Here is a 14,027-nt window from a genome sequence, read left to right as displayed (position 1 = left end):
CACACAAGGTGACTCTGCGTGACAGAGTAAATCTCCCTTAAGCACTTGCGCCACCTTGTGTGAAGCACGGGCAATGCAAGCCCTTGATAAACCTGCCCTTTGTGTTCTGCAGCTCCTTCTCCTAAACTAAATGAGGTCTGTTCTATTTGTGTTGCCTTTGGTAGGTGTAGAAGTGTCTGGTGCAAGCCACTGATCTAACCTAGAGCCTGACAAATGGGACAGATATCCCGCCTGCCTTATTGCAAGTCCATTATAACCTTAGGCACGTGTATTAAGACTAACAGAACATGCTGTAATTCAGGTTCCCAGTTCACGAATATAGGAACTCCTCTAAATCAGTCTGTGTTTACCCTCCTTGGCCGTGTTCCTTGTACATTTAGCATCATTTCAGCTGGCCTAGATATACATCCAGACTTGAGGCCTGGTCTATCTAAAGCTTGGTCTTGTATTGGACTCTTTTCCTGAAATAAGCTGTGTTCCTTTTGGTCTTTTTTGCTTCACTGATAAGCTCCACACTGGAGTTTCTCTTTGTTTTATCCTATCCAGGTGGATAAAGGATGCTCGTGGTACCCTCTCGCGTTTACTCCTTGTCCTGATTAGTGGCTGGCTTCTCAGGATCCTTCCAATGTGGAGTTTTAGAGTCCAGGTCTGAATTTTCAGCGAGCTGAAGGTGTGGAGCATGGTGTATCAATAGTGGTTGCCATGCCACAGAGCTGTGATTGATACTCCATTATTAAACACACCAAATCTATGGCTGCCACAACGTGGATAAGATATATTTTGAGCCATTGGATCACCCTAGAAAAGCAAACGCAGGGCCCCGAGGTCTCTCTTTGTCTCTCTCACACACATTTATTTTTAGCCTGTACCGCCACGGAATGAATTATGAATATTTAAAGAGTACAAACTCTTCGGAGTTAAGGATCTCTGAAAGATATATGCTATGGTTTTCCATGCATTGTGGTGGCTGGCCTAGCATTTGTCAGCATCCTTGTTGTCGCTAGGTACACCAGACTACCTCATCTTTTTTCTCAAGGTGACATGGCACGTGGAGAGCACGTGCTGCACTTTAGATTACTTCAGCAGTACACCTGTACCTCTCAGCTGCTCCTTCACTTTTGATCTCCCTTTCTTCTCAGTAGGGCCTTTCACTGTAACCCCTTTCTCCCAGTGCAGTCCACACGCACCCATGATGCTGATAGCACAGCTGTTGAGTCAGGTGAGACCGAGGGTCTACATCCTTCCGGGTATCCTTCAGATAAGCAGGAGTGTAGCTGGTTCTCTCCAATAGGGTGAAATTCCGTCAAACTCCATCAAAAGATACGCAAAGTTATTGGGGGACACTGCTTTCCCTTTAAAAATATATTAAAGTGTCTTTTTTTTAGAGCTTTATATAGCGCAAACTAGACCCGAAGATATCAGGTATCAGATCGCTTTACATGAGCACCAGTTTCATTACAGATGGACACATTCATTTTGGTTAGGCACGGGGAGATTGAGTGATTTGCCCAGAATCACAGGATGTTGAGTGTCGATGCCGAGACTCGAACCTGGTTCCCCAACTTCGAGGTCGACCGCTCATCCTCTCCCACCCGCTTCACTACCCGGCACAGGGAACTGGGTGACTGCCATCCAATGTATTTAAATCTGCTGCTCTCCCTGAGCTTTACATTTAATACTGCATTATTTTCATAACAGAAGGAGATTATTATAGGATTCATGTAATTATGTTAGTTTATATTAACCCTTCATAGGTCAATAGTATAATATTACACAGTCTTTCCTCAGGATAGCTGAAGTATCTGCTATGTTAAGTCATGTTATGTTATGTTATGTTAGGTTGTGTTGTGTTAAAACATGTTTTTAAGACACAGTACTACCATCCCAGGGTCTTATGATAATTCAAAAAAACCATTGTAAGGAAAAGTACTTGCTATATGTTTACAATTGTTCTCCCTGTCACCTGCTAGAGTATGTGGAACTGATAGATTCAGCCCAGTGTGCATAGAAATATGATGAAATACAGCCTACAGCACTTTGTTTTATTTACTGACATAAAAGTCAAACATCAGACGCTTTGACATCAGCATTAACATACATTAATCCTTCCTCTCTGGAGCTGTCATTCATACATAGAACATGCATCTACATATTCATGACTGGAGGTGGCAGTCAAAGGAACAACCAATGGGTCTATTTAAACAACCATGAGCATCCTTCAGGTTTCCTTTCGAAAGCAGATCCCGAAGCATGTCATTCACATTGAGCAAGAACACTTATTAACGAAGCTGTTGGCTAGAAAAACATCCATTACAACGCGGCCGTAACCAAGCATAAACAATACAATGCAGCCGTTACAACGCAGGTACCGTTAACACGCATAACCTTTACCACACATTTTTTTGCAATGCATATGCCTTTACCATGCATGCCTTTCCAAAGAATTGTTTGAGCAAAGCCATATGCATTTTATATGTGTGAAGTATTTAGCGTTTATATATATATATATATTTGTGTTGATATATATAGGTATATATATTAAGGAACTTTTTTTTTTTAAGGTTTAGGTTAGGCGTTTTTAGAGTTTATGGTGGTATGGTTTGCATTTTAAATGCGCATTTTAGGGATAGTTTCCGTCATACATCCTGTTGGCTATGCTGCCAGGAAGTGCATGAAACAAGATCATTTTCCCTTCATGTATTCCTAAATGTTTCCCTGGCTTGCTTTTTACTTCACTTCAAGGTAGTCAATTTACTTCTAAACTTGCATTTTTTCGGGGAGACTTATCCAGGCCTGAACACATCTGAAAACTCTACATGAGGTATGAGATATCAATATCCTCAAAGTTAAAAGGTTCACCTAATGTCTGTGGCATCTCTTCACACTTGTGACGGTCTTGAGGTATTTATAAACTCCAAGACCCTCCTTAGCTAAAGTTCCTGTTAAACAGAATGCCTATTTTAATCCATCGATGAATGCTAACTCTACAATAGGGATATTACCATTCCCCCGCTAGCAGCTATTACCCTCCATTCATTAAGACCTCCCTCAAAAGTCTTCAGTCGAGAAACATGTCAATGTCTTCTTAAGTCAATCTGTCCAAAGTGACTCCTCGACCTCCCCCTCGCAGAAGTGTGAAAGCGTCTCCACACCACACCATTAGTACATTAAAAGGCCCATTTTATTCTTACAGAGAGGAGATATAATTGAATGGAGGGTCCTCATAACCATGGGGCCTTTTCACAAGGGCATTTGGAGTATGTAAAGTAGTACCCCTGTAGTACTCTTTTATGTACTTGTACAAGCCTTTGTCAATCAACCCCAAAACTCCTACAATGAAAATAAAATTGAATTATTCAGAGAATATTCATATACAATTAGTACAAAAACAAAGGACTGTGCCTGTCTGAACTTGAACTAATAGGGACGTGGGCACGCGTGCGCCGATTTACAAAGGCATGCAAGTGCATGTTAAAGAGTACCTCTGTAGACCACTTTTCTGTACTCATAAATGCTTTTGTGAATTGAGCCCTAATTAAGAAGAGGCCTCCAGGATATCTTTCAATGGGAGACACACTAGAAGGAAGAGAAAGCCTCATTACCATGAAGGGTCCCCGAAGAACCCTTGTTTCTCCCTCTTCTAAGAGTCTCACTTTTCCTTCCACTGTCAGCTTTACACATGACCTGCACAGGCATCTTATCAGCCTGGAGTCTTACAGAAGAGGGCATCGGCTCCACACTATACATACACACAGCATATATACACCATAAGATTGAAAATAAACCAAGCAACCATTTTCAAATTCAAGAAAGCTCAATGGGGCCAAAACAGCATGTTGATTCATGAAGATAAACCCACTGTGGTGCAGTCTCCTCCCAGGTGCAACCATAAAACCAGAATAGACTACTACTGTATGAAGATGTGTATACCCTAAGCGGCATCAGCTTGACAAAGGGAGTAGGTGTTACTTTAGGGTCCAAATGTGTTGTTCTTCTGTCAACAAATCCCTCATGCGAACAAGAGTTAGAAATACAACTTCTAGGGTACCGCCCCTTGTTCATGTTCAACCCCTTACAAATCTGCCTTAAATTATTAAGGATTAACCTCCGTCCATGAAGGTTTTTGGATATGTTTTGTGCAGATTTACCAGATTGGTGGGGTTAAGTTATAGGTGCCCCCAAAAACAATTTCACTAGAAAGTGAGATTGAACCATTGCTCGAGAGTTTCTATCACCAATTCTGTAATCATTGTAGCACGGGTACATTTTTGCCTTTATGGTAAGCTATGAAATGTAAAGCTTTACCAACATTACCAGTGAAAAATAAATAGAGTTTACACTAATATAGCTTCAAATGAGAAGAAAAGTGGATGTGATTTAGAAAGGTCACCTTTGATGGGGATTCAATGATGTGCAACCTTTAGGGCCAGATTTACTAGGGGGTTGCATTGTCCCTGTGTCACTCAAGGTGACCCAAGGGAACACAGGCCCCTAACTGGGATTTACTATATACACAGAAGCGTGGTTAGGTTACACCTTGAGCAAAACCAATATATGAGTAACAGTATGACTGGAATTCTCTCCAAAATGCTCTAGGGAACGAAATGGGAACGGCCACCCACATCCCATAGGACCTCTGTGATCAAGGGAACACAGAGTATATACAGTAAACAAAGTATTGCTCCTGAGCAAAAAAAAACTTTAGCATTCACAATTAAACCATATAAGGTAAGTCCAATAAATGTCCAAATAAAGGGTGTACTCGAAATGGATTTTCTTCTTTTATTTTCTCGTTTTCTTTTTTATCCTTGTCAAAAAAACTTAGTTATATTGTACAGAAATTCACTGTCAGTAGATTGGTGTAGATAACATCGCCAAATGTAGCCAGTAGTCGACACGTGTTTCGTCTTGGGGAGATTCACCCAATGACTTCCTCAGGGCAAGCACAAAATCTTTGGGAGCAAATTCACCACATTTCAGGTAGGGCCTGTGTGTGGTCCAATACAATATGGGTCTCAAAGACATATAAACAGAACGTATCCTTCAGCATTCTGACGATGTCCATAGGTGAATATCTTGATCGGACTCGCAATATGGTCCAAATGAGTATATATGAAATTCAAAAAGAGGAGATTACTCCCACCGCCAGCATGTGTTCTAATACCCGGGATAACTGGGATTTACTAGGCCATGCATCCTGCAAAGCTATGTGTGGTTTCATAAATCCAAGGTTTAATAAAACAGCAAATGTTGCTGCCTTGTATTACCTTTCAGCCTGATGCGTCCAATGTGCAGGGTGTGGGCTTTCCCACGCTTCCACACACAATCACAGAGACCTTGGATTGCACCAAAATGCTGTGCCTCCATGACAGAGATCTACCCAGGAGAAACAATTTTATTTCTTCACATCACTTCCTGTTTCTGTTCATGCTGCATTCTGCAACACACATAGAAAGAGGAAATGCATCTAAGGATTGTTTTTGTGAAGGAAGGAATTCCTACCTTCACAAAAACTACCCTGCTTATAATGCGGGCACCCTTATAGCATGGCACGCAGTGCACCACTGCTATTATTCAGCAGAAATGCGCCACAGTTGTCTTGTTGCGTTGCGTGAAATGTTAGTAAATCTGCCCCTTAGTCTATATGTTGCCTTGATAATATTTTGACTTTGTCTAACTTCTTTTGAACATATTCACCATATGTACATTTGGAGGAATCAGTTGTGCACGTTATATTTCCCAGATTGCAGTTGTAAAAATAACATTTAAGTGGATTTACATGTTTCTTTCATCTCTTTGATGTGAAGTGATACCTATTTTTGCATTTATTTGCTATGCGCAGACAAATAATTCTAGTTTAAAAAACACAGCGGGGGTGAGAGAAGGAAATGGGACAAGAGCAACAATAAGACCAATTCCAAGAGAAGCGATTGATCTAAAAGTCAGGGAATCCATCAAAGCATCAGGAGATAAACTATTTAAAGGGATTTTTTTCAAACCTGCTTTGATGCCTCATTTATTGAAGCTTTACTCGAGTCTTCGTTTTCCCTCTCTGTCTCTATTTTTCTCTGTCTCTATTTCACTTTCTCTCGCTCTCTCACTTTCTCTAAATCTACTCAAACTCGGTAAACAACCTTTACAACGAAACTTTTACAACGCACTACCATTACGATGCAACTTTTACAACGCAAACCATTACAACGCATTGCGCTGGGGGGCGCTCTAGGATAGGGAATAGGTTTAATGTACTATCCAACACCTTCCCTACTATCCACGGGGACTGGAGTTGGAATAGTAAATTAAACTATTCACTATCCAGCGCCCCAAAGCACTATGTGTTGTAAAGGCATGTGCTGTAAAAACCGCGTTGTAAAGGCATGCATGGTAAAAGCATGCGTTGTAACGTCATACATCCCTCAAACTCACACGTCGATTTTATTCAGCATCGTCATCGTCCATATGCATTTGTTTCACTTACTATTTTGCTTTTATGTTTCATGCTAAAATTCGAATTGTGAAACCGAAATTTGGACCAGCTCTTAGGGCATTTGACAATCCAGTTTACAGTGAAAGTTTAATGACACATTGTAGTAAATACAGTGTATTTCCACTGTGTAATCTATCATTGCGTGTGGCCCTCAATATCAACAGAAGTGTGCAGAATGTACTTGTATGTACAATTCTGCATATATGTAATCTCATCAATTTAATGAAGTTGCAGATTTTTTTTTAAAGTATTGCTCATTGGTTCAGGAGAAATCTCTTTCCAATTTGAACTGAAGGATTTTTCGTAGTGTTTTTTTTTCAAATGTGCTATCAGAGATATAGTGCAAAACGAAATGTGTAAAACAAGAGTATTAGCAAATAATTCCAAAGTTGCTAAAATGGTTCTAAATAACTTTAGTGTACAACAATAAACAAGCTCAGATTGTATTTTGAAAAACAGTAAAAGTTGTTTAAGTTATATGAAATATTTGAAACATTGATATTCCTTGCTACAATACTTTCAAAGTTAAGGGGGGTGTATTGTTGGTTTATGGTGAGAAAAAAGTATTCACTTTCATAAGTCCATTTTGGATACCACAAATTCAGATTTCTTTCTAATTGTTTTCTAAAATGTTATCAAAGTAAAACCTTTTCAGCCTCGCCACCTTTATGAAGTTTTTCCCTTCCGTTTCAGAATTTGGAGGATGGGAATATGGAATGGGTGGGCTGATTGTGTGTAATAACTAAGATTGAAGACCCCAGGAGACGTAGTGGAAGATAACTGTTCAGGCTGACTACGCATGCGCAAATCCCATGCTTGTGCCTTGAAAGCTTTTATCCCTATTACCTATCACAAGGAAACCCCAATATCTGATAAAGGGAAAAGTCCATTCTTTTACATCTCCAGAGTTACTACAGGGAAGTGGTCGCAACATTAGGTCATGAACAAGAAAGGGAAGTTTCACAGAAAAAGTATTGTTGCTGTTTTCAATCAGTCTAGTAGACAAGTGCAATCATTGGGTACCCTGCATCCTCTTACCCCTGACAGGTGAAGTAAAGCATAATACATGTATCTTTAACCTGCATATGCTTTCATCGTAAAAACTCTTCCTTGTGTTTTCTGTCTGCAGATTCTACTCTTCACCGTACAGTATTGCCACAAACCGCATGATTCCCCAGACGTCGATAACACCCTTCATTGCTGCCTCCCCTGTGTCTACATATCAGGTAGGTCAGATCACCTGGATTCTCTGAAATGAACTTATTTGGTTATTATGTGACACTGAGACAACAGCATCCTGCATCACCTTAATACCTTCATTCTTCCTGTACCCCTTCAGAGCCTGGGTATTCTCTTGTGGAGAAGCGTGGCTCAGTGGTTAGAGGCGGCAGACCCGGAAGCTGAGATCGGCCGTGGACCAGGGTTCGATTCTCCGCCTCGGCGGGTCTCGGGCTCAAAATTCCACGGAGTCAACAATTCTCGCTCCGGTGCCTACTCGACTCACGGGGTCACACTCTGCGACTCTGGGCAATAGCTTGCTTAATCTCCACTACGGCCCCTCGCGGCGGGATGCCTGGCTTTCACCTTGTGGATACCCGGCCGGGGTATCTCACAGGGGAATACCAGGACGGGTTCCCTAAGCAAGCGCCTTGAGACCCCTGGGTTAAAGTGTTGCGCTATATAAATCGAAACACATTTACATTTACATTTACATTTGTGCTTCCTTAGAGTTATGTCAATGTCATCACATCCTGTGGTGATCAGAATGCTCTAGTAGAAACTGAAGCATTACTCATTAGGTGAATGTGCAATCTTCTTGCTTCTCTGCCAGGCCACTCTCCAGCTTAATTGCATCATATGTAATCAGTATGCCTTAGTAGATACTGAAGCATTACTCATTAAGTGAATATGTAATCCACCAGCTTCTCCGCCAGGCCACCCTAGTGTAATTACATCATATGCAATCAGTAGACCCTAGTAGAAACTGAAGCATTACTCATTCATTGAACCCAGACAATGATGCAGAGACTTAAGAAATAATTATCTGATTTAACCTCTGTTAGCAGCAACCTCCTAACTCCTCCCACAAACATGACTAATGTGTATGAACTTACTGAACATTACAGCCCATCCATGTCAGACACACTTGATACCATCGCTCTGAAGCAGCTAAAAAGAGACCCAGTAGGCACTCCAAACCCTGGTTCAATGTTAACCTTAATAAGGAAAAGCACAACGTAAGGCTTGCAGAGAGAGCTTGAAGAATCTCTCCCGCCTTTGCACACCGTAAGCACCTAGGTTCTACAAGAAGCTCTTATAATAAATATATCCAAAAATCACAAGTGGAATACTTCAAGGCGCAACATGACAGTGCCAAAAACAGACTGATCTGTTGACAATGGGTCACTGCCTAGCGGAGATTAATTCTCCACCCATGTCACTGAAAAGACTAGGAAGATTGAATAAGAATTGCAATTCGCCTTCTTGCACCTAATAATCCAGGTCCAGCCCAGTCTCCTCCCAGTGCAACACCTGGTGAGATCCCCTCTTACTGGCTAGACTACAAAAAACATTGCTACTTGGACTATCCTTATACTTCCAAATGAAACCGATATACTCAAAACAATTCCAATAAAACCGTCCAACCACTTCAATGATCCTCTGCGCGCCAAACTCATCAAAGAACTTAGATCTTCCAAACTCCCGCTTTGGACTAAGATTGTTAATGCATTACCTTCTCAAGTCATGATTGATTCCTGACTGCTTAACCCTTTCGATGCTCATGACGAGCTCAGCTCATCATGATGCACAGTTGAGCTGTGCTGATGACGAGCTGAGCTCGTCATGAATAGAGGTGAATAATGATTTTCAGCACAGGAGGGGGAAAACGCCTAGCAGCCAAGGTGCTAAATATAGGGCAAGTTTCCCCTATCCCAAAAAAACCTAATTCGGGCCTGTCAGACCTCAGCAATTACCGTGCAATTACCAACATCCCAACACTAGCAAAGTTACTTGAGAAATGCATGCACCTGCAACACTCCAACCCCATTAAGCGTTTTCAGCTTCTTCACCATTGCTAATCTGGCTTCAGAACCGGTCATAGCACTGAAACGGCACTAACACACATTGTGGATGACGCCCTGAGACAGCTTGATCAGAATAACACTTCCCTACTTATACTTGTTGATCTCTCCTCAGCGTTCCATACGGCCGAACATGACAGCATGATTGACCTTCTTGTAAGATGGATAGGACTATCTGGTCCTGTTTTAAGCTGGTTTGCCTTGCTCTTACATAACAGAGCTCAAAGTCAATCAGCCCCTTTGGGGCTTTACTCTGATCTCGACTGTAGTACCTCAAAGATCCACACTCTCGCCCACGTTATTCATCTTCTTCATGGAACCTCTTACCGAAATTCTGAAGCACTCAACCATTCATTACCACATGTACGCGGATGATACACAACTGCACTTGAAAATGTCCTCACCCGAAGATATTAAAACCCTCAATTGCACCGTCCTGAAAACCCAACACTGGTTAATTGACAATCACCTTATGCTCAACACACTCAAAATGGAATTCTTCCTGATCGCCCCACACAATCATTCCGCCCCCATAGAAAAATGTCTCAAACAACTTACAGCTCTCAACTAGATCCCTCACATTTTTTACTCTACTAGATCACGAGGTATAACTCTGGACAAATACTTGAATAGATAAGATCATATTAGTGCAACCACCAGGGTAACCAATTACCAAGTAAACACACTAAGGAAACTCAAAAACCCTTTCTGCCCTCTCATGACTTTCATAATACAACAAAACACAATAATGCCTCGGGACAAATGAAATAAAACTACGACGGACAGGTTTTTTAATTACCTATCCCAACTCATTAATGATATTGATATTAATCTTCTTGTTTTAGTCACTCACCAAATGTTGCCTCAAAAACAAATCTTTACTTGAACACGGTTCTTTACTTGTTCGCAAGTGTATCTTTTATTATCACTTTGCTTTTTCTATTTATATTAGACTGTTATTCAAAAATGCATACAAGAATGACATTTACATATATACACACGAACATTTACAATCATGTACAAACATTTATAATTTCGTCCTAACTCAAGGTAGAAACAAAAAGTTATAACTTCACTTATTGTTTCTCGTAGCCCATATTAATCGAACCGGATGCTCTACCATACACTACAACCGAGCATTCCTTCCATATAAGATCACTCTATACCAGCAGTGTTCCAGGTCAACAATTCTATCCTTTTGTTTTTACAATTGCTTTTGTAAATGTTTGCATATTTCAGTTCATTGGGTGTCCTCGAAAATAATGTCATTATTTTGAATAACAGTCTAATATAAATAGAAAAAGCAAAGTGATAACACAAGATACACTTGTGAACAAGTAAAGAACCGTGTTCAAGTAAAGATTTGTTTTTGAAGCAACATTTGGTGAGTGACTAAAACCAGAAGATTAATATCAATATCATTAATGAGTTGGGATAGGTAATTAAAAAACCTGTCCGTCCTAGTTTTATTTAATTGGTCCCGAGGCATTATTGTGTTTTGTTGTATTATGGTTATACCCAGATGCCCATAGGGTTATATAGGGAATCCCCTGTTGAAATATATACCCTGATGACTTTCAGTCAGCAGTCCAATCCCTAGTCATGTCCCGGTTAGACCACGAGAGTGCTACTCTTGCAGGCTTACCCAAAGCAAGGTTGGCACAGCTAAGGGCCTCATTGCAGTCAGCTGCTAGGCTTATCATGGGATCCAGAAAATTCGACCACATTACACCAGACAGAAAACACCTAAAATAGCTCCCGTTCCAAGCAAGGATCCAGTTGAAGATGGTCTCCATGACGCACAAGGCCCTTCACCATAACACTACCATCTACCTGGCCAATAAACTCAAACTCTCTGGTGGTAGTCATTCCTTAAGAAGTGCTAATTCTTCACTGTTGAAACCACAGAAGTTCAACAAAAAGAAAACGTACAACCTCTCCTTCTCTGGTCTAGCACCCAGAATATGGAACACACTGCCTCCGGTATTCACGTCAAACCCCTCGACTACCTCCTTCGAAAAAGAAGCAAAAATGCATATGTTCAATAGATTCCTTGTACAGTAATCCTGAAGCCACTCAGCTTGAATATTTTCCTGTGGCAACTGCTGGATCTTGAATCTACTGGGATGATTGTTTTTATTATATCTGCATTGCTTCTTGCTCACTCCTTATTGCATCTCTCCCTGTATGTATAACTAGTTTGCTGTTGTACAGCGCTCTGATACCCTGACAAGTTATTATATACAAACTCCTCAAAAGAATTAGGTGAATGTGTAATCCTCTGACTTCACCAAGGCCACTCACTAGTGTCATGACTTCGTATGTAATCAGTAAGCCGTAGTAGAAACTAAAGCATTACTAATTAAGTGAATATGTAATGAAATGAAATAATTAAATATCAGCATTTGTAAAGTGCACAGCTAGGTGTCCCGGCGCTGGGGGCCCTCGGGAAGATTAACCGAGCTATTGCCCAGAGTCTCATGGTGCTGGGCTAACCTAGCACGGGCGATCGAACCTTGAACCCTGTAGTCCGGAACCAGGCACCCTGGCCGCTGCGCCTCACCTCTTCCACATCCCAATCCATCCTCCAGCTTCTCTGCCAGGCCACTCACCAGTGTCATTACATCATTATGTAATCAGTATGCCCGTGTAGCAACTGAAGCATTACTCATTAAGTGAATATGTAATCCTCTGGCTTCTCTGCAGGCCACTCACGAATGTCATTACAGCCTATGTAATCAGTATGTAGTAGTAGTAGAGACTGAAGCATTACTCATTAGATGATTGTATAATCCACCAACCTTTCTGCCAGGCCACTCACCAGTTTCATTGCATCCTATGTAATCAGCATGCTCTGGTGGAAACTGAAGCATTACTCATTAGGTGGATGTGTAATACTATGGCTTCTCCGCCATGTAACTCACCAGTGTCATTACATACTATGTAATCAGTATGTTCTAGTGGAATCTGAAGTATACAAAAAAACTAAATAGATAGAATGCTTAAATGAAACTCAGCCATTGGTAATCACTCGGACTGCATTCCAGTCCATCGTGCCACCTCAGTTTGGACCCAGCCACATGAAAATCAGGGTTGCTTGTTTTCAGGTCCAGGGAGGAGTTGGCCTGGAAATTTTGGGTGGACCTTCTCCCATTGGAGCAGGGTCACGGCTGATTTGAATATGGCTGGGTCCAAACTGAGGTGGCATGATGAGCTAAAAACAATGGATTGGAATGTAGCCTGAGCGATCCCCTTAGCTGAGATAAATTCAAGCTTTCCATCCATCACTTTGTCTTTTGATGCCCGTAGTGGAATCTGAAACCATACTCATAGGGTGAATGTGTAATCCTATGACACGAATAATGGCTTAATCGCCCCCTGGGAACACCTATCTAATTGCTGTTCTGTGGGTATTTGTACGGAATATCGGCTAAAAAATATTGTGTGGACAAAATATTGTGTCAAGATAATTGAGGACAAATATATCGTGGAGGTAAGTTTCTATTGGTAAGCAAAGTGGTACTACACTTACCTCAACATATATATATCATATACATGTATATATCTTCAAGGTATGTAGATATGGAATTAAGAATAGTAACTCTATTCTCATCTCATTGCACTTACCTTCTTGATATTTTGGTCCTCAATATTTTTTACACGATATTCTACCCACACAATACTTGTTGCATCCATGTTTTGTCGGACGACTGTTCTGCGGTGGCACGAGAGCGCTATAACTCTTGCTGTAGGCTTCCAAGCACCCTTCCGAGACATTTACTGCCAGCTCTTAAAGCCAACATACCTTTGTATTACTGTGTTCACCTTCGGGTCAGACTTTTGTGGATGCCTGTGAAATAGTAGCCCTGTAGCAGCCACCCAGACACCAGTCATTTCCCGGCACGTAACCTTATATCATCCTAACAGCGTCCTTTATACTTCAACGCAGGTTTAAGAGGTTCCTGGAGAATGGCCAAAGTGAAATAAAAATGTGTTCAGAAGCTGAGATAAAATGTTGCCTGCTTGGTTTCATATCCAGAGAGCAGGGAGGGCGAGAGATGATTTGTGCCAGGACAGTCCGAATGCAGCTCATTGTAGAATTATTTTGTAGTCTCTGTTCTCTTGAGGGTCCCTAGCTCAGATGCTATATGCACCATAAATGCACCTCTTTAGACCTATGAAGCCATTAGCGAAGTGGTCTGTGCCGGTAAGGGGAACCTCGCGAGACGAAATCTATGGCATCACATCAACCAGTAGGTGAAATGCACGAGCATGCCTTTAGTGGTTGACCCACCTTGGCTTCATCATAAGAAGTCAAAGAAAAACATGAATGGTAGTTGTTTTAACCATAAAGGTGGTTACCTGTTGCTCTACTAGGCATCGTAGAAGATTCTCAAGCTATGTCACAGCGGCGGTGATACACAGGGCATCCGAGATATTTCACTTGTGATTCATTT

General features: G+C 41.3%; 1 protein-coding gene across 3 annotated transcripts in view; it reads left to right on the top strand.

Moving 5' to 3' along the window:
• The window catches only part of RBMS3 (RNA binding motif single stranded interacting protein 3), a 1,376,050-nt gene that overhangs the window by 1,230,631 nt on the left and 131,392 nt on the right, over positions 1-14,027 (top strand). For all 3 annotated transcript variants that reach the window (XM_086942113.1, XM_086942115.1, XM_086942114.1), the window contains exon 9: positions 7,617-7,713. In XM_086942113.1, the coding sequence (XP_086798239.1) occupies positions 7,617-7,713 (97 nt within the window). The remainder of the gene's footprint in view (positions 1-7,616; positions 7,714-14,027) is intronic.

Source organism: Lissotriton vulgaris, chromosome 10 (assembly GCF_964263255.1).
Source record: "Lissotriton vulgaris chromosome 10, aLisVul1.2, whole genome shotgun sequence".
Lineage (NCBI taxonomy): Eukaryota > Metazoa > Chordata > Amphibia > Caudata > Salamandridae > Lissotriton > Lissotriton vulgaris.
This window is presented reverse-complemented; position numbering and strand designations above follow the sequence as displayed.